Source organism: Rhodofomes roseus (genome assembly GCF_022264815.1).
Source record: "Rhodofomes roseus strain CIRM-BRFM 1785 chromosome Unknown C8Q71scaffold_10, whole genome shotgun sequence".
Lineage (NCBI taxonomy): Eukaryota > Fungi > Basidiomycota > Agaricomycetes > Polyporales > Fomitopsidaceae > Rhodofomes > Rhodofomes roseus.
In genome coordinates this window covers 283472-302301 of record NW_025952966.1, presented here as the reverse complement: position 1 = coordinate 302301, position 18830 = coordinate 283472, and the positions used below count along the sequence as shown (strand labels likewise).

At 53.8% G+C, this 18830-nt stretch overlaps 9 protein-coding genes across 9 annotated transcripts; 3 read left to right on the top strand and 6 right to left on the bottom strand.

Moving 5' to 3' along the window:
* The first annotated feature begins 35 nt into the window (after positions 1 to 35).
* C8Q71DRAFT_48084 (chloroplast lipoate protein ligase) lies at positions 36 to 1174 on the top strand. Its single transcript, XM_047918829.1, has 2 exons — positions 36 to 1024; positions 1105 to 1174. Exon 1 carries the CDS (start codon positions 173 to 175, stop codon positions 974 to 976), a length of 804 nt encoding a protein of 267 aa, XP_047778806.1. The 5' UTR covers positions 36 to 172; the 3' UTR covers positions 977 to 1024; positions 1105 to 1174.
* Positions 1175 to 2552: 1378 nt separating this feature from the next.
* Positions 2553 to 4065, top strand: C8Q71DRAFT_796791 (endo-1,3(4)-beta-glucanase-like protein; the record flags this gene model as incomplete). The annotated part of the gene is made up of 8 exons (XM_047925702.1): positions 2553 to 2701; positions 2821 to 2985; positions 3040 to 3156; positions 3267 to 3356; positions 3409 to 3637; positions 3717 to 3804; positions 3860 to 3922; positions 3974 to 4065. The coding sequence occupies 8 exons, from the start codon at positions 2553 to 2555 to the stop codon at positions 4063 to 4065; spliced, it is 993 nt and encodes a 330-aa protein (XP_047778805.1).
* A 481-nt stretch (positions 4066 to 4546) lies between these two features.
* On the bottom strand, positions 4547 to 5116 carry C8Q71DRAFT_48031 (uncharacterized protein). The gene is made up of 3 exons (XM_047918824.1): positions 5058 to 5116; positions 4788 to 4963; positions 4547 to 4738 (listed from the first exon to the last, which is right to left on the bottom strand). The coding sequence occupies exons 2-3, from the start codon at positions 4932 to 4934 to the stop codon at positions 4604 to 4606; spliced, it is 282 nt and encodes a 93-aa protein (XP_047778804.1). The 5' UTR covers positions 4935 to 4963; positions 5058 to 5116; the 3' UTR covers positions 4547 to 4603.
* Positions 5054 to 5708, bottom strand: C8Q71DRAFT_857795 (uncharacterized protein; the record flags this gene model as incomplete). Its single annotated transcript, XM_047927440.1, has 4 exons — positions 5054 to 5245; positions 5316 to 5367; positions 5432 to 5463; positions 5526 to 5708. The coding sequence occupies 4 exons, from the start codon at positions 5706 to 5708 to the stop codon at positions 5054 to 5056; spliced, it is 459 nt and encodes a 152-aa protein (XP_047778803.1).
* Positions 5709 to 6161: 453 nt separating this feature from the next.
* C8Q71DRAFT_867193 (MFS general substrate transporter) lies at positions 6162 to 8799 on the bottom strand (the record flags this gene model as incomplete). The annotated part of the gene is made up of 17 exons (XM_047928293.1): positions 6162 to 6384; positions 6442 to 6592; positions 6648 to 6744; positions 6798 to 6895; positions 6963 to 7017; positions 7072 to 7184; positions 7243 to 7320; positions 7378 to 7451; positions 7503 to 7540; positions 7612 to 7712; positions 7762 to 7979; positions 8036 to 8159; positions 8214 to 8380; positions 8442 to 8457; positions 8510 to 8529; positions 8577 to 8595; positions 8653 to 8799. The coding sequence occupies 17 exons, from the start codon at positions 8797 to 8799 to the stop codon at positions 6257 to 6259; spliced, it is 1644 nt and encodes a 547-aa protein (XP_047778802.1). The 3' UTR covers positions 6162 to 6256.
* Positions 8800 to 9239: 440 nt separating this feature from the next.
* Positions 9240 to 12083, bottom strand: C8Q71DRAFT_867177 (MFS general substrate transporter; the record flags this gene model as incomplete). The annotated part of the gene is made up of 17 exons (XM_047928292.1): positions 9240 to 9686; positions 9742 to 9892; positions 9953 to 10049; positions 10103 to 10200; positions 10267 to 10321; positions 10371 to 10483; positions 10536 to 10613; positions 10671 to 10744; positions 10796 to 10833; positions 10892 to 10992; positions 11042 to 11259; positions 11318 to 11441; positions 11495 to 11661; positions 11720 to 11735; positions 11786 to 11808; positions 11862 to 11880; positions 11940 to 12083. The coding sequence occupies 17 exons, from the start codon at positions 12081 to 12083 to the stop codon at positions 9556 to 9558; spliced, it is 1647 nt and encodes a 548-aa protein (XP_047778801.1). The 3' UTR covers positions 9240 to 9555.
* A 1746-nt stretch (positions 12084 to 13829) lies between these two features.
* On the bottom strand, positions 13830 to 14679 carry C8Q71DRAFT_47900 (uncharacterized protein). Its single transcript, XM_047918813.1, has 2 exons — positions 14523 to 14679; positions 13830 to 14472 (listed from the first exon to the last, which is right to left on the bottom strand). The coding sequence occupies exon 2, from the start codon at positions 14357 to 14359 to the stop codon at positions 13901 to 13903; it is 459 nt and encodes a 152-aa protein (XP_047778800.1). The 5' UTR covers positions 14360 to 14472; positions 14523 to 14679; the 3' UTR covers positions 13830 to 13900.
* Positions 14680 to 14765: 86 nt separating this feature from the next.
* Positions 14766 to 17759, top strand: C8Q71DRAFT_47839 (uncharacterized protein). Its single transcript, XM_047918807.1, has 11 exons — positions 14766 to 14806; positions 14873 to 15407; positions 15468 to 15554; positions 15623 to 15703; positions 15754 to 15979; positions 16033 to 16141; positions 16199 to 16343; positions 16396 to 16645; positions 16699 to 16885; positions 16954 to 17151; positions 17210 to 17759. Exons 2-11 carry the CDS (start codon positions 15066 to 15068, stop codon positions 17502 to 17504), a joined length of 1920 nt encoding a protein of 639 aa, XP_047778799.1. The 5' UTR covers positions 14766 to 14806; positions 14873 to 15065; the 3' UTR covers positions 17505 to 17759.
* C8Q71DRAFT_47846 (uncharacterized protein) lies at positions 17644 to 18575 on the bottom strand. Its single transcript, XM_047918809.1, has 4 exons — positions 18494 to 18575; positions 18262 to 18431; positions 18034 to 18186; positions 17644 to 17978 (listed from the first exon to the last, which is right to left on the bottom strand). Exons 2-4 carry the CDS (start codon positions 18384 to 18386, stop codon positions 17786 to 17788), a joined length of 471 nt encoding a protein of 156 aa, XP_047778798.1. The 5' UTR covers positions 18387 to 18431; positions 18494 to 18575; the 3' UTR covers positions 17644 to 17785.
* Between the last annotated feature and the right edge of the window lie 255 nt (positions 18576 to 18830).

Below are 18830 nucleotides of genomic sequence, written 5' to 3'. Positions count from 1 at the left end.
TACTTACATCTCGAAATTAATAAGGGTGACTCACGGGCTCCGACGCGACTTGGACACGACCAGCTCGCTGACGACCTACGTCGCTCCGAATCATCGCAAGTCGTTGGACTCTCCGTACGCTCTTTACGTCCCGGGCGCGTCCCACATAATCTCCTGCTGAATCTAGGGGCTCATGTCGCTTCCGCCGATTCTATACCACTACTTTCAGCTGCCTCTTCCATATGCGCGCACCTTGGCTCTTCAGGAACGAATACACCAGATCCAGCTTCTACGCCGGCGCTCCGGCCAGCACCAGGACTACCTACTTCTGCTCCAACACCGCCCCGTCTACACCGCGGGGCGGAGGCAGCTGCTCACATCGCCAGAAGTCGAAGCTGAAGCCGCCCGGTTAACGCACATTGGCGCGGACTTCGTGGCGACCAAACGCGGCGGTCAGACCACCTACCACGGCCCCGGACAGATCGTCGGATATCCGCTACTCGATCTCGGACGCTCGACCCCGCCCCTTGGCATACGCGAATATATCTGCAAAATGCAAAAAACGATCGAGATGCATCTTGCGGAGGCCCACGGAATGCAGCACGCGCCAAGCGAGCACACCGGTGTATTCCTGGATGCACAGACCAAGATCGCCAGCATTGGTGTGCAGGTGAGGCATAGACTGACGACGCACGGGTTCGCCATGAACGTCACCCGGGAACCTCGGGGATGGTTCGACCAAATCATCGCGTGCGGGCTGGCGGACGTGAAGGCGGGATGCATCGCCGACGCCTCCGCCATTGTGGACCTGAGCAGTGTCTCCGTAGTTGGGGAGATAGACGGGCTTGTGAAGAGGTTCGGAAGCCTATTTGAGCGGGACATGATGAAACTGGACATGAGTGCGGGGGAAGAGGTCGTCGATGCGATCCGTGCTGTGGAAGAGGAAGCTCGGTTGCTGGGAGACTGGGCCCGCGTACCGGCAGCGCAGATACTATGAACTGCGCTTCTAGAGGGAACGACTATCGTGGACGTGCAGTATGCTAAGGTACGCTCGCACAAGGTTCTCACTGCATCCCTCACTAAACATGGATGTGTTCCATACGCCATCGTTCGGCCCAATGCCAGCCGGCTGCTGCACACAAGTCCATTTGAACATGATGACTTGAGCATTACTACAGCCATGCGATGCATCCCGTGAACCCGACAGCAATAGTCAGCAGTGCCTGCCCAAATCTGCACTGTTGTTCGTGAAGTCAGGACGAAACAGCCGATTTGGACCGCAGACCGCATGATGGAGGCTGTCAGCGCGTATCGCTGGTACATACTGCATTACGATGGCTTCTCATGCAATGTTTTCGTCAGGTGAGTCGAATGAACTCAACCTTCCCCGCTGCACGACTGAACATGAGATTCAGAAGTCATGTCGTCATCGCACGTTTGGTGGTAGTGGCAGACAAATACGATCGGGCCGAAGTTATAGCTGAGGCACATTACTTTGAAGCGCGTAGTCTGGACGACAAGGGCTTCAATAGTGTGCAAATTGCACCTCGGTCGCATCTGTCACCAGCTGTCACCGTCTGTGGAATGCACCTGGCGAGTCTGTTCGCCATGCGCCCCGGCATGGACCGAGGGTCTAGCCCACCTGATCGCAGTGGACGGTAACTAAGTAACTGATGCTGATTTGAGTTACTACGCGCCTCCTCCCTGGTAGTTAGATCTGCAACGCAAGTCTTGATTTGCCCCGTTCGGCGTTATCGCCTTTCACGTGTGGATGCGCTCTTCATCGGGCTCCCGGAGAAGTAACGGGAGGAAGCTCAGCGGTCATCATGGGTTCCGTCGCAGGTACTGTCATCTTTCTACTCTCCGTCGAGTGTCCTCGGAACGTTTCTCAAAATGCTGTCACATGCAGGACTCATGTACCCAACACTCCACGTCCTCATGCGACGTCCGTCCGTAACTGTACGCCTCGCCGCGCATGCATCCCGGGCAACATCGCAGCCTGATCGATCGTTACAACGCTGTGTCTTTCAAGACGCCGCGGAATTTGTCCTCGATTGCCATTGGTCGCTTGATCACTTCCTCCTAGAAAGGACTTAGTACACTTCCGCATATGATAGGTGAGCACCGCGTGCAACATCTGAACAGAATGCAAACGAAGGGCGGCGTGACGGGAGGCACTTTTCACTCGGGGCTAGGATTGGACGGGGATGTCGCTTCGACGTCCGAGGTAATGCAACTGGGAATGGTCATGGGTGCCCCCGGACGCGCCCTGCGTGTCTTGAATCTCATGGGACGGGCGGCGCTGTGAGATGAGGTGGACGGACTCTCTCCCGGAGGCCCGGGACACTGACGCTAGTGTACTAACATGGCAATCGCAGATGGTCGCGCGCACACTGCTGTCCATATGCACCCGAAGCTTGCATGTCAGATCGCGGACCCTTGTGACAATGTCATTCGGCCGGTCGCAACCTCATGCGGCCTCGTTGCGTTCATGATATAAAGGGCTCTCTGCAGTCCAGCGATGGCCAGACTCTTGTTCGGCTTCGCTCTAAGTCCCTCTCATCGGTTCAACCATGCAGTTCACACTCTCCGTCTTTGTTATCTCAGCGCTGGCACTCGAGACTCTCGGGGGGACGTGGACCATCGGCGACACGTACGTTGGACAAGACTTTCTGAACTCCTGGTCGTTCGAAGCCGAAGCCGACCCTACGGGAGGCAGAGTGTAAGTTTGCTTGCTTGCTTGCTAGCGCGCCACTACGCCGCCAACGCGCCTGGCGCCTCTGCATTGTTTCATGCGATGTCACGATGGGATAGGTGCTGACGCCGATTCATGCACACTAGAACCTATGTCGACCAGACCACAGCGCTGAACGACAACTTGACCTATGTATCATCTGATACGCTGATCATGCGCGTCGACGATACTACGGTGCTGTCGAGCAGTGACGGTGGGAGGAACAGCGTGCGCATCAAGAGCAACACTGCGTACGACTACCACGTTGTCGTGTAAGCTCCGGTGTTAGCCTCTGCTCGCTTGTACTTACGCTGACTTTCCGATAGCATCGATGTGCGGCATATGCCCGAGGGTTGTGCTACCTGGCCGGCATTCTGGGAAACGAACGACGGCAACTGGCCCGCAGGTGGTGAAGTCGACATCGTGAGTGTGACTCCGAGTATGTAGACCTAAGTTCCACCCGCTGAATGTTCTCATGCCCTCTGTTCACTTGATAAGTGAGTTGTGCTTCCCTCGCGGGCCGATCGCACACTGATCCGCCGTGATATACTAGGATCGAAGGTGTCAACTCCGTCTCTCCGAACTTGGTATCTTTGCACGTAGGCAGCACCTGCTCGATGCCCTCGTCTCGGGACGAGAGCGGGTAAGCATATCACCCCAGGTAGACCAATGTTTATGATCTCACCAATTCATAGAACGCCCCAGTCTAACGACTGCGATGTGAACACCGACGGAAACTCCGGATGCGGCGTTCAGAACCCCACGACGAACAGCTTCGGTCCGGACTTCAACTCTGCTGGCGGAGGCTGGTATACCATGGAGCGCACGTCATCGGAGGTCAAGGTCTGGTTCTGGTCCCGTACCGACGGCAGCGTTCCCTCGGACGTTTCTAGCGGGGCCAGCACAGTGAACACTGATAACTGGGTATGTCGCCTCGCTTAAATGCCGCCGCGTCGGCGCTAGTGCGACATAATCACTTACTAGAGACATTCCTGTATTCTAGGGCACGCCTGCTGCGTATTTCCCGAACACAAGCTGCGACCTCTCCTCAGTCTTCAGCTCCAACAACATCATTTTCGACATCACGCTCTGTAAGCCTCCTGATGCTATTGGATGACATGCACGTTGTACTGATCATTATCACAGGCGGAGATTGGGCTGGTCAGAGCTCCGTCTACAGCAGCGCTGGCTGCTCGGGCACCTGCGTCGGTGAAGTCATCTTGCCAAGTTCATGCAAGCTCCTACTAATGCCTGCTGCAGACTACGTCAACGCGAACCCGGGGGGCTTTTCCAACGCATACTGGGACGTGGCTTCAGTCCACGTCTACACCACAGAGACGAGCTCTTCGTGATTTCCAGATACCACTAGCCATACTACGTCTCACGACCTCATGCCCCGTTTGTCTATCGCGCGGCTCGATTTACCTTTGGCTCGTACCCATCACACCCGCACGGGCTAATCAGAGGCTCGTGTTGGCCCTTTCCGATACTGTACAGTACGATGTAGCTCTCGCTGTCCGGATTGGCTGTAGCACTTTAGCACGCATACACGTTTGTATCACGCAATCAATACCACGGCACACGATACCACCACTAGTCCCGCAAGCTTCCACCACGCGTGAGGCTTCTGGGGTCAGAGCACTTTTGGAATACTCAGTAAACAGGGGTCGAAGGCGAGGTAAGCGGGAAGATGGCACGCGCACGAGATAAGCAAATAGCCTCCGGGCAGCCTCTGACAGGCTCACATGTACAGGAGACGTACCACGGAAGGTGCCTCGCAACGCATTATGCACGACGTAGATGTTGCAGCGCGAGATTGTGGGGCGGAAGTGAGAATATGTTGCCATAGCCCACGGAATGAATTCGCAATGTTTGAATATCCCCGAGTATTTACAATAGATAAGCCGAGAAGTCGAACGCCGCGGGGGCGCTGAGTGCGTCTCGAGCAGCCTGCTGCAGAGTGCTCCACGAAGGGTCATCCACAGCCCCGATTTCATAGTCACCGTCCCACTGCGGGCGGACAAACTGTCTCTTCTCAGCTCCTGACTTTGGCACGAGGCGTACATAGACTCACATTGGATTTGCGTTTGGGATGACCTCCGCGTAAGTAGAGCCAGGGTAGGCCGGCAGCCGTGATACTTATTGGCTGCACACTCAGGCTGTCACTGAACGTTGATCTTGCGTGTGGCGGTGGGAAGGGCGCCGCCGTACGAACAGTCATTATTCGACGTGTTACAATAGCAAGCACCCCTAATGATGGTACCGCTCGCAGTTAGCAGGTTGGGCTTCCATCGCACGCAGATGCGGACGTGGGAGAGGGAACTTGCGGGGAAGCGGGACTTACCATTCCTCCATGATCAGTTTCTTCCGTGCATGGAGCACCTGCTGGACGTAGCTCTCAATGGACGACGTGTAGTAGTCCGTGACGGCGTAGGTATGGATAGAGATGACGTCCAGGGCAGGACATGTGAGAAAGTCGGGCTGCACGAATTCAGACATCATCCACGATTCGCCACCAGTGAGCACGACTATCTGACAGGTAGAACCGCTGCGGGGAATATGTCGGACGAATGAACACATGCGGATATAGCGCAGAACATACCCCAGTGTTGCCATTGAGCTCCGTTTTGATTGTGCTAGCGCGGTCGCATTGCCTGTACGAGGTATGATCTCAAGACCAATCGTGTCACGAGTCGTTGTAATTCAACAAGCACCTACCATTGTTGGTGGTCTTCAATGAAGGTTTGGCCCTGTTGAAGCCGGATGCACTATTCAGCTTACTGGCATGCCTTAAAAACTCAGTGGTACTCACGTTGCCTATCCTAACCTCGGTTTCGGCTTCGAGACCAAATATGTAATCATTGAGGTCCTTCCAAGGTTGACCGAGGGTAGTGTGGACGTGATTGAGGACGTGTGCTAGACAGGCATCGAAAGCTTCCTGAGCAGTAGTGTTCTTGTAGCCACCCGGGCGGTTTAGACCCCTGAGGAAGAACATTCGACTCAGCTCTCGAAGGCGCTACACCAACGACCCGGATGTCATGTCCTGAGATAGTGGCACTCACTCCAGTTTGATATAGGCTTGCAGCATAGTACAGGTTCGATCCGGCGAAGGAGTTGGCTCCGAACGTTACCCTGAGAAAAGTAATTATCAGTAGCACAGCAGAGAAACTTTCGAAGCACATTTCAGCGGCAACCAATGCCATTTCGGAGGAAGACGAATTCGGTCCTCGAGGGTTCGTTTTATCCCGTCAAAGCACCACCGTGACACACGGTCCCACGGACGTTGGTGACCCGCTGTCAACTCCCGTAGTGATTGTTGGAGAAGGACTAATTCTCTTTGAGGCACCGTTTCGTGTCCTAAATCAAGCCCTCTAGTACTTAGCACTTACTTCGTTCGACTGCTTGTGTCGTGCTTCCGGTGTGACAAGTGGGATGTCCTTTGAGTAGCGTGCGCAATCTCATTTCGTCTAGCATCAATCTAGTACCATGCAAAGTTCTCTACCCACAGCTTTTGTCACAACCGCCAGGATGTTGTTCGCGATCTTATGATTTCTTCACAGAGTCGCGCGAGGCTGGTAATACGCCCTCGCCATGCATGCTTGTCGCTGCATTTGGCCGATTCTGCTCCGCCCACGCGACAGCATCTCGACGACCCTTCTCCACATCCACACCTAGTGCATAGTAGTGAGCATATATGACACCACGCGAATGAAGGATGCGAAGCGCACCGAACCAGATGACAAGACTAGCCGCAGAGCATAGAGCGACCAGGAACGGGAAGCCTTTCCAGTTGTTCTGCGTGTCGCCGATGATAGCTTGGATCACGTTCGGTCCAATCATCGACGATGCACGGTTGGATAGGCCGAACAATGCGAAAAACTGGACAGAGTTACTCGAGTTCCCGTTGGTGTGTGTACAGCCGAAACAGACATACCATGTTGTCGAAGCCGGGCGGCGCGAGTTCTGCCATCATGGTCTGCGAGTAAGAGTAGTACGGTGCTTGGGTCAGACCGGAGACTACATTGTACGCCCTATAGTAAAGACATGAGCGATTTTCGTCTTCAACGAAGGTATGCCTGTATACCAGTACTCCCAAACTTGGTGGAAACCAAATTTCGTTGTCCACAGTCCGATCATGCCCCACACAGGTATCAGGACCGTGAACACGTTTGTGAATGCAAACTGTGAAGTGTATTTTGAGCACTGAGCGGATGTTGTACGCGTCTTGTATCGAGATCCTGCTACTTACCATCTTCTTCGTCGAAATCTTCCAGTACTTTTGGATCCACCAAGCGCCAATTGTACTTGAGAAATTATGGCAGTGAGTCCATGAGGCTATGCATGGCCGTTAAATGTACCTTGCAGTGGAAGTGAAAGCTTGTGCGAGGCCAAGGTACGTGCTCTGGAGAAAGGAAAACTCGAATTGGTCATTCTGACAGATAGACACAAGTGTGCCGGTAGTGTTCAGGCCCTACGATACAATCATTAGTGGGTGCGTGCAGTGTAGTAACGTGGATACATGGACTTACATCAGAGAGCAGGAAGAAAGCGAAGAGGTAGACGAAGGTGAATGGCAGCTTCTTCCACTGCTTCAGAACCATCCAGATCTAATGTGAAGCCGCCGCATCAATAAGACACCGGTTGGGAAAGACAATTCGACGGACCTGCTTCCAGCCGATAGTTAGGTAATGCTCTCCCTGGGGAAGCGGAGGTCCAGGTCGACGCTGTTGGAGGATGACTGAAACCGGTCAACAAGGGAGCAACACATCGCTGTAAGTAGGCCATTCACACCACCATATACCGAGGATCACCCAATACATGTTTGTCCTATCATAGATTGAGGTGAGATTGGTACACGTGCAACGGCGAGCGCAATATGTGAGCGCTTGGGCACCCACAGAACTATGGTGTAGTTGTCGACCAAGACATTGTTTGCGAGCGGCAGCAAGACCGCCAAGTTTAGACATAGGACGAAGATGTACCCGACATTACTATGCCACTACTTCTTGCGTCAGCGCACATAAGCAAAGTAGCATAATGTCACGCACCGTGCTGATGTTGCTGACGTGGTTTCTCTCTAGGCTCTCTTCAAGCTCATACTCCTCTCTGGAGATCTCCTGGTTCTCTAGTCTGTCGCGCAGGTGGCGAGCATGTGGGGTATTGCGCGCCAATCGCGGGAACACAGCAACATAGAAGACGAGGGTCGCACCATACGAAACATAGGAAATGATGTAGACGACCATCGCGACTTCCCAACGTGAGGGTTCTAGGAAGCATGATGTCTGTTGCGCACAGATGCGAGGAGAAACGCGAAATACATACTTGTGAGGGCCATACTGGCGAATTGGGAAGCCCAACAAATCACGGTGACGACGAGCAGCAACCAACGTCCAAAGGTGCCGTAGTCGGCTGCTGACCCAATTGTCGTTAACAGGACAGTCATGATCTACAGCGAGTCAGATTCGATTGCATCGCAGTCGAGTATCTAAACGGAACTTACTGCAAAACTGATACCATTTGCAATGAGCACGATGGAGCTGACAGACTTGGTGCCGCTACCCCAAGCCAGAACACATTGCTCAGAATTTGTACATGTGGATCCAGGGCCTTGAGACGGGTCCCAACCAGCGGAAGTTGCCAGGCTCAGGAAGAGAGTCAAGGAGTAGTCTATGTAGTATGCCACTCAGCCATGGTCGATGCCGTACCCCAATATTGTGAGCATACATACTGGTAGGCCCGACCCCCTGGCTCTCATCTTAGGAACAGCTACTCAGCACGTGAATAGAATCGGCTCACATTGTCTCCGTTATAGTACACTATGTGGTGGGATTAGATATGCATGAACATTGTGAAACGAACTTACGGTAGTAGCTCCAAAGTTCCTGCATGAATGGATATCTCTTATCAAAGAGAAGCACAGTAAATGAAGTAGTACGCACCCTACGAGTCACCAGAGGCTCCGATGCACTCGTCGAAGCGATGACTGGCACCTCAACCGCATCTATGCCTTTGTCGAGGTCGTTCACCTCAACTGTGTCCACGTCCTGGGCAGCGTCAATTGCCTGTGTTCGCTTGGGCTGGGACATCCTGCGCTGAGAGACGCGAGAGTTGAGAGATGTTCACCTCAACAAGGCGCAGCAGTCGTGTGGAGATGATAAGCCAGGTCCGCCTTGTTATATCCACGGTCTCACTATCTGAGAAGCACTGAAGGCTGGAACTCTCCTGTCACGATAGACAAATTATCAAGGCATGGATGCTCCAAGCATAGAAGGAGTGAATATGAAATACCTGAGCTGGATAGAGGACGACATGCGCAAATAGACTTGAATATTCAGAACGAGATTGATGATCCTGTGGTTCTTCCGTACTGGGCGTTACGCTCAACAACGTCGAGCAACAGCGATGTTGTCCAGGGTTCGCGTCTCGTAGCCTACCTGGGGACGAGGCTCTTCTGCACGAGCGTCAGTCACAACCCAAACATCTCAACGGCTTGGATCATCATCCACTCACCTACTCACACCAATTGCAACCGTTTCGCGTTCCAGCAATACCTGACGCCCCACACACAACCCACAGCGAACAGATCCGTGTGAGTATGAGCCTCCCTAGGCTACTTCAGTACGCCATTCGGCGCACATCCTGACAGTTACCCCCGGGCCCACAGACAAGCCCTCTAAGCCCGACTGATAGCAAATTACCTTGTTCGATGTCTTGCATTGAGCGTCCGATAATGACACGGGAATTTCCCACTTGCAACGCACGCATATTCTCTCCAACATCGCGCGAAGTCATGGCTGTTCATTCCTACAGCTCTTATCAGACGCTCGCAATGTCTAGCCCCCTCATTGTTTCTCCCCGGAGTCCAGGCTTGAGTCCGACAATACGCCCTCAACGTATGTGCTCGTCGCCGCATCTGACCGATTCTGCTCCGCCCACGCGACAGCGTCTCGGCGACCCTTCACCACATCTACACCTATCGTAGACATTAGCCCATTTAGCGTCGTAAAGAAACGCAATGTAAGGCGTACCAAGCCAGATGACCAAACATGCAGCGGCGCACAAAGCGAAGAGGAACGGGAAGCCCTTCCAGTTGTTCTGCGTCTCATTGATGATGGCTTGGATGACATTCGGCCCGATCAATGACGACGCGCGGTTCGACAGCCCAAACAATCCGAAGAACTTGTCAAGGACAGGCAGGTCACGGCCTGTGCGGTGGAAATCAATCTAGGGAAGACATACCATGTTGTCGAAGCCAGGCGGCGCGAGTTCTGCCATCATGGTTTGCGCGTAGGAGTAGTATGGGCCTTGAAACAGACCGAAGACCACATTGTACGCCCTGTAGAATGTTAGTGAGTGATCGGCGTCTGAAGTAAAGGCCTGCATGTCTACCAGAACTCCCAAGTTTGGCGGAAACCAAAATTCGTTGTCCACAGGCCGATCATACCCCACAATGGGATTAGGACGGTGAAGACGTTCGTGACCGCAAACTATGGCATATACCATGGATATTGTCTGAGTGCTGTACGCATCTTGGCATTGGACCAATAACTCACCATCTTCTTCGTAGAAATCTTCCAGTATTTTTGAATCCACCAGAAACCGAGTATGCTGGAAACAGATGTGAGGCTACGCAGTTACACGTCGTTGTTAAGCTTACCCGGCAGTGGCTGCGACGGCTTGCGCAAGGGTAAGATACGTGCTCTGCAAAAACGAGAACTGGACTTGATCGTTTTGACAGATAGTGACGAGCGTGCCAGTGGTGTTCATTCCCTGTAGTGCAATAGTACCTCAGAAGGACGGCAACGTGAAAAGGCAAACTTACATCGGAGAGCAGGAAGAAGGCGAAGAGATAGACGAAGGTATATGGCAGCTTCCTCCATTGCTTCAGGACGATCCAGATCTATAGCAAACCGGCCTGTCAATTGCAGCCATTACTGGGAAAGACAACGTGACTGACCTGCTTCCAGCCAATAGTCAGGTAGTGCTCGCCTTTAGGAAGCGGAGGTCCGGGGCGGGGCTGTTGGAAGATGACTAAAATTGATCAATCAAAAGGCACAGTATCAATGTAGGCGGAACACTCACACCACCATACGCCGAGGAGCACTGAGTACACGTTCGTGCTGCATAGACATAAGATGAGTGCAAGTGCCATAGCGATCACGATCAGTGAGCACCTACAGAACTATCGTGTAGCTATCGACCAGAACGTTATTTGCGAGTGGTAACAAAATCGCCAAGTCCAGGCATAGCATAGGGATGGTTCCAACGAAGCTGTGCCACTGCATCTTCCCTTAGCACACATAGATACAATAACATAATGTCACGTACCACGCTAATATTGCTGATCCGATTCTTCTCTAGGCTTTCTTCAAGCTCGCTTTGCTCCCCGGTGATCTCCTGGTTGTCTAACTTCTCTCGCACGCGGCGAGCATGTGGAGTGTTGCGCACCAGCCGCGGGAACACAGCTGCTGCGAAAACGAGAATCGCGCCGTACGAAACGTAGGAAACTATGTAAAGGACCATCACAGCCTCCCAGCGTGAGGGTTCTACGAAGCGCCACGCGATTACTGCGTACGATTGCAAAGAGAAGCGCGAAAGACATACTCGTAAGAGCCATGCTGGCGAACTGGGAACCCCAAAAGATAATGGTGACAACGAGCAGCAGCCAGCGTCCAACTGTGCCGTAGTCGGCTATTGGGCCGATTGACGTGAATAGGACAGTCATGATCTACAGCAAGTTAGACCCAATCTTATCACATCCTTGATCTGTTGATAGCGTACCGCAAAACTGATGCCATTTGCGACGAGCACAATGGAGCTGACGGACTTGGTGCCACTACCCCAAGGAAGGACACATTGCCCAGAGTTTGCGCATGTAGACCCAGGGCCTTGAGAAGGGTCCCAGCCGGCGGAAGTGGCGAAGCCCTGGAAGAGAATCAAGTAGTAGACTGAGCGATATGATTAGCAGTGATCGATCCTAAATTTCGACGCTATGAGCATACATACTCAAAGGTCCGACTCCCTGGGCATATTTTTAGCGACGACCCAGTGCTTGGACTAGAATCCACTCACGTTTGTTGCTGCGTTGCAGTACACTGTTCTTGGATTAGACGTTGGTGAATATGCACAAACGCATGAATGAACGCACGGTAGTAACTCCAAAGCTCCTGTATGAATCAATCAGCGGTTGTCCATTCGAAGGGGGTAAAGTGAACGATGCACGTACCCTCCGAGTCACCACGGGTTCCTCTGTGTTCGCTGAAGCAACCGGCTTTGCGTCCACCATTATGTCCGAAACCTTGTTGATATTGTCGACCAACACTGTGTCCGCGTCTTGCACATCCGTCGCTGCTACCTGTGCTCGTGACATTGTGTGTTAGGAGTCGAAAGTCAAAGGAAGTGGGCCCCTCAATAGAGAATCGCAGCAGTGTAAATAGAAAACTTCGGCTGTGCCTTGCGATATGCGAAGAGCCAAATCTGAAAGGTATTACAGCCCTCGAGACGTCGATGTTCCGAGCGGATATCAGTAACGAGATAGGCGGCGACATCAGTACGAAGTAGCAATTCACTTCCATTTGTTTGCTGGTCCTATGATTCGTAAGTACATACTGGGCTAAAAGCTCCAGTTCCGTCTGTCCCGCCTGTTCGGAACGGTGCATGCCTATTGGATGGGCGTCAGCCACGAGCCGCAACTCGAACCATTCACTCACCATCCAGCACTGTTCGCCATACTGTTAGACCCCTCTTGGTTTCCAGTTCACCGTACAATATTCTACTCGTATTTACGTCCACATCCAGGGTGTTATGCCCGTTCGCCCTCAGCGGGGCCGCCGGTCCTAAATATCGATAGCAAGGTTGTGGAAATTTCAAGAGCCTGAGGCTAGCAGCCGCCCGTACCCTGTCTTCTGGGCTCGTCTGGAAAGAATGCAGGCATAATTACTACCCACATTGGCGGTCGAAGCTTGAGGGCAGCTCACCGATTGCGAAGAACTCACCGAAGCAACGCGCGGAGTCGATGTCGTGCTCCCAGCACTCGGGCCAGCCGCCAGAGTGGCCATGGGGCCCTCTCCAGGCCCTTACACTTGCTTAGGCGATACCGTGACTGAGCTCTGAGAACCCCTCTCGCGCACCCACAAGGGTCTTCTCATTACCGTTGTGAAGCACGTCAGCATCGTCTTCGCCGCTCACGTCGGCGGGACCGCTATCTTCGCGCCCAACGCGTACAGGGACGTCGAGGTAGTCGCCATGGTCGCTCGAAGTACATAGTCAGGACAGAGGATGCGGAGGAGAGCTGCAGTGCATGGATGATCGCCAGGGTGCCGTTGCTGACGAATTGGCATAAGGTCGTAGCAGAAGACTAAGTATGTACATAGTCATAAAAGCGCTTGTCGTTCTTTTATGGTCGGCAACGGAGACTAGTACATAGTATCAGAAGAGTTGGGCGGCGGCAGTTAGGCCAAATGTAGCGGACGTCGCAGAGTCGTTTTGATGCCGTCGCGTTGTACTGAGTGCTAGCGGGCCCGGGCCGGGGCGCCGTCATACTGCAACAGGGACGGGTCAGCTTCCAAGCGCCCTCGGCGGCCCCTCGGCGCGCCACCGCCGTATGTAGGACTCATGTCACCCTTGTCCACAACGCACCCGCCACTCAGACGATCCCGATAAGGTTAAACATTACTATGTATGTATAGGCCAGGTTTCGAATGGCTATGGCCAACAACATGGTGCGCTGAGGTGAAATAAATATGATACATAGATGAGTGTCGATGTACAGCGAAAGCAAGGTAGTAGACTACACTGTACATACATCAAGAGACAACATAGCTAACCGATATACCTCCCCTATCCTACTCCTCATCCTCGAATCTCAGGATCCGCGCATCCTTGTTGATAGGCACCAACCGGTACGCACTGCGCGTGCGCATGCTTGTCGTGGCATCAAAATTTTCTACCATCGTCTCCGACGTGTCGCTCCCAATGCTGCCACGATGAAGTAGGGCATTGATGCGAGCGTGTCGACGACACGTATCTTGGGCCTGTGTCTCTGTCAGGTAGACGAATGGCTCTGCATACTAGGATCAGCAGAAGCCACGGAGCGCCTCACATAGTGAACGTACCCTCGTGTCTGCCTCCGGACGTACCACCATCCAGCGAGGGCTGCGAACGCGCACGGGATGACTCGGAAGAGCATCATGAGCCGCCCGCGGCCCGCCTCCTCCTCCGCAGGTGCCATACACGGCGGATGGAATGAAGACGGTGTCGAGAGCCTGAGCGGCGACACGTTGTCGGTGGTCTCCGCGTGGCGTACGGGCGGGGCACATAGTAGCTTGCGGAACCAGCGATGGATGGCGGGGTAGCCGCCACAGATCGTACGGATGTTGCACTTGAAGTGGCCGACGTAGATTGGGTCGAAGCGCACGATGGCGACTTGTTCTGCTGCTTGTCCCAGAGGATGGGGACCGTGAAGCGGCCCTCATAGTCCGGCGCCGCGCGGAGGTAGAGGTCCTTGACGTGCTGCGCGCCGCGCAGCGGGTCCGCGTTCGCGCCCGGGAACACGTCGACGCTCACGAAGGGCCAGCCGCGCTCGCCTATATGCGGGCAGATGACGCTGACGTCGATGAAGTCTTCGAGCTCCTTTAGTTTGCGCATGATCAGAGTGCGCGTTGCCCATGATAATAGCAGAACAGGTTAGCATGCGTAAGGTGATACGAGTAGTGCGACTCACGGCATGCGTAGGACACATAGAGGTGATAGCGACCTATCTAACGTACATCGGTGAGGCATTCCTGACGCAACGAGTGATCCTACGCACCCTTCTCAGGCGCGAACGTCCCGCCCTTCTCAACCCAGTTCCGAAACTGAAACTGCTGCGGCACAGGAGGGTCTGATGCGGGCGCGGCGAGGCCAGCAGGCTAGGAGTCAAGAGGTGAGATGCTTTGAGTTTCTGAGGACGGATGCGGATGAGAGGCGGCCTCTCGATGCGCGCTTTGCCACTTCGGCGCCTGAGTTTACCTTGGGCGCCTGCGACCATCGCCTGCTCGACCCCATATTGTGGTCGAGGCGGAAGTTCGTAAGCTCTAATCTATCGAGAAATAGGTACTTGTATACTACTAGTTGCTGTATATGTACTAAAATTCTGACTTTCGTGGCTCACTCGCACAGGATCCCGCCCGACCTCTTGCTGTATTGCGGTCCTCGCGGTGCACGTGACGAGACACGACCGGAGGCGCGACGCGTCGCGTCGCGTTTGTTCGCGTTTACTGCAAGACGTGACGTTTCGAACCCTTGTCGTGTGCACTCGCTAGATAGCCCAGTCCATCTCTCTGTGTTGCTTTGCGTCACCTTGCTCGCTGGAATGCCCGAATACACCGAGGTCTTTGCTTGTCACCATACTGTTCGCCGCTGGTTCGACGCTGTCGAGACAACCTCCGAGTCGACGCTCCAACTGCAAGCAATATGGGCAGATGCGACAAAGAAGGAACAAGACCGTTTGAAGAAGGATTGCCCCGGCAAACGAGGCTTTGTTTACAAGCTTGGGCCAAACTCCAAAGTCAAACGCGGTTCGAAGTCCGCACAGCAGCCAATATGGCCTCATATTGGTGGCCGTGCTCGTCCGTCTCTGGAGGGACTGTGCCTCTGCGATGTTCAGCGTACGCCTCGCACGCTTGTTCTTGATTTAGGTCAGCTTGCATTCCAGGTGAGAATCGTGCGCCGTTGCTCTCCATGCGATGTCACTGCAACTCAATTACTTTCTTAGATACAGCTTCTGACGCACTGTATGGCGCAAGTCTATACGCGCGTACAATGGGACCAGGAGATCGCAGCGGTTAGCTGTGTAGATAATGTATGTGTTCCCTGCGACTTCATTGGCTGTGTATATGGGACTCATACAAGGTGCAACCATGATGCCAGGCCCGAGGGTTCCGTGTTGGTATAGGCCTTGACTTTGGAGAGTTCATTGTCGCGTTTCTCACTCTTGATCAGCTGTGGACTGTTAGTGAGGCTTGTCGTGTTTAGTATGTACATTCTAACATCGCTATTAGCCGCATTGGGTCGTCCGTCCGGAAGGGACACTGCCGGTTCAACACCACGACATCCATGACGACTACCATGGATTCCTTAACATGTTGGCAGATTGTCTAGTGCAGGTGCACAAGGGTGGGTTTGCTGAGCACACTGCTCTGGCCACTACGTACCTTCGAGAGGATATGGGAGGACTTTGCGGCGGCCTAGGCACGTATTCGGTAGTCGAGGTCTTTTTCAGAGCTGGTGAGCGGTCCAAGTGTGTTGTGTGTGATTGTCTGACAATATTTCCCACCTAGGCTTGTCAGTCTTCCTCACAGTGGGCGAGTTGTTCGCTTCCCCGTCGCGTTTGGCCCGTTTTTGTGCTGCGTTCTGGGTATTTACGCACGAGGCACATACTGAGATACCGTGGGTGTGGTGCTTCACAATGTTCAACGTATCAGCTGACTTGCATGCATCTTTTAGAGCGTTCATGAAGGATGCTTTCATAGGCTATGTTCTTGCGCCGACAGAAGACCAGCGTATCCAGTATTCGTACCGCCTGCATGTCCACGGAAAGCAGCATGTGAGAGTTTCCGCGCGGATGAAGCAGTTGCAAGTAACATACGAGGTATGCATGTTTGTAAATGCATATACATGTACTGATACGTGTTACATATCAGTCTATCCTTGCTGAATACACTCAGATTGCTGATGGGGCGGAGAGTCTTGAGAATGTACCAGTGGCAGGAATCCGTGGGCCGGAAATCCAGCTGTACGATGTCTTTGAGCCGACCTACGTTCAGGCCGCGCTGATCAGGGAGACCGAATCGCTCGGTCATCTTGTTTTTGGACGTGAATTCTGGACACGTTTGGGGCTGGGGAATACGGAGGAGAAGACTGACCCACTCACTGCTATGTATCAGAAACTTGGTACGCTTATAGCATTCGCTTTTGCCGGTCAGAGCTGATGAGAAGCTATTCAGGGCTTCTGGATACGTGTACGCACCTCGACCTCGAAGTTTATTCAGATTCTCTCTTTTTGTCGTCTCGGCAGCTCCGCGAGTGCAAGATCGACACGATGCTGTACAGGTGTTACAACATAAGTTCGCAAAAAGCTCTGTGGAGCATTACGTCTGTGTTTCCGCTATCACTGGTACCCTTTGAGTCATGGTATGTGGTCGTTCAGTAATCTGTATTTAGCGTGCAACGATGGAGCTCACGCATTTCATACAACATAGGAGGTCTTTGGGTGGTACATCCAAGTCATGGGCTGTCACTTGTGACCGAACCTTCGACTTGGCACCCAATGCTGAACGCGACGCGAATACATTCATCAATGTAGTCAAGGGACGCGACGTCGCTGTGGGCCCATTGGAATATTGCGGACTTGGTCGTCGCATTACTCGTGGAGGTCCTAAAGGAAAGAAGAATTGCATGTATGTCGGAGGCCCATTTACTCGGAGCCATCCTCCCTCATTGACGTTATATCTGTAGGTTAGTTGTATGCCAGAATAGCCCCGTTCTTCCAGAACACTTCCGGCAACGACAGCTTGCAAGTGAGCAGAAGAAGAAGGACGGTCGACACAAACCTGGGGTACGCAAGGTCGTGTCCAAGCGTACAAGCGGGCCGGGTGGTTGGCAGCCAAAGCTTGGTACAAAGCGCAAGTCTGAGGGTGCACCCGAGGATCAGGCACTCCAAGAGATTGTTCCTCCTGGGGAGAACGGGGTGAAGCGACGCCGCCTTCATGCAGATGCCAAGATAGCAATGGGGTGTAGTTCAGTAGCATAGTACATACATTGAATATTGTGCGAAGTCCACCTGTGTGGGGACGGATACGGCTGCATCGCCTAGTTGTACCTCCACACCCTTCAATTGCTCGGCAAGCACATTCCCCATCGATCCAAACCCGCCTTCCCAAACCCGCCTTCACAGCCAGTCCTCGCAAGGCGACCCTTCCAGCGGCGACCTGCACGGACGTGTACGTGTACGTCCTGGAGCAGGTCGTTCACTTTGAGGAGACAGACGGTGCGTTGAACGTTCGCGCGGCTTCTCCTAATGGGCCAGCGGTGTCATTGGCAGACGGAGGCACAAGGCTGCCCGGCGATGGGGTCGACGGTGACGGACAGTGTGAGGACGGCGCCGGAGCACGACGTCGAGCCCAAGATCTCCATCGCGATCCCGAGGCGGCTCGCCCACCCCAAGCGCGTGCCGATCGAGAAGGCACTCTTCATGTTCCATTGAACGAGGACGAGGACGAGGTAGCTGCGAACGGGCAGAGGTGCGTTTAACACTTCTGTGATGGCCTCTGGTTACTTACTATTTATGTCTTCTTTCTTGCTTGCCGTCCTCGAGCACGTCAAAGTCCCTCCTCCTCTTCCTGTTTCCATCCCCGACAACATCACCGTCGACGTCAGCGACGGCTCCGCCGACCTCCCCTCGCACATGCTCGCCGTCTGCAAGAAGGACATTGCTGAGGGCGAGTGCAACATCATCGCTACGCTCGTCGCCCACGAGTGCGTGTGGGGACATCAACTAGTACGCTCACCTCCCGTCACTCTCGTCTTCATCTCCACCCTGCTCTCTCACGCCGTCGCCGGAGACCCCTGCGCAAATCACCATTCCCATCGTCCCTCTTAGCCTCCTTAGCCCTGAGCACTTCCGCGAGCTCATGGGCTACATGTATGTTGGTGCGAGGCACACGCGCCGACGAAGAGCCTGCAACACAGTACGCCCGGTCAGTGAGTGAGTAAGAACGGCTATCCAATCAGGAAACGCACCAACATCTGTCCTCCGAGCGGGCCCAGAGTGTGTGTTGTGTCCGGCTCCTTGCATGCGAATGTCGTTCCGGGAAATAGCGGAGCTGGCCAGCTTGGTTTCGCACGCGGTGTCGAGCGGTGCCGTGGGGGATGGGTGAAATCTGTCGTGAAGAAGCAAGCGTTTAAGGGGAAAGATGAGTGAGGTGACAAGACGATGACGAGACGGTTACTGGGCTTGACAACGGCATTCGCGAGACGGACGGCTCGCGCGCGCAAAGAGCTCGGTCGGCAGCATCAGAGTCAATAGCGTGCGGCACACTGGCATACAAGGAAGAGCCGGTGGTGATGGCACGAAGAC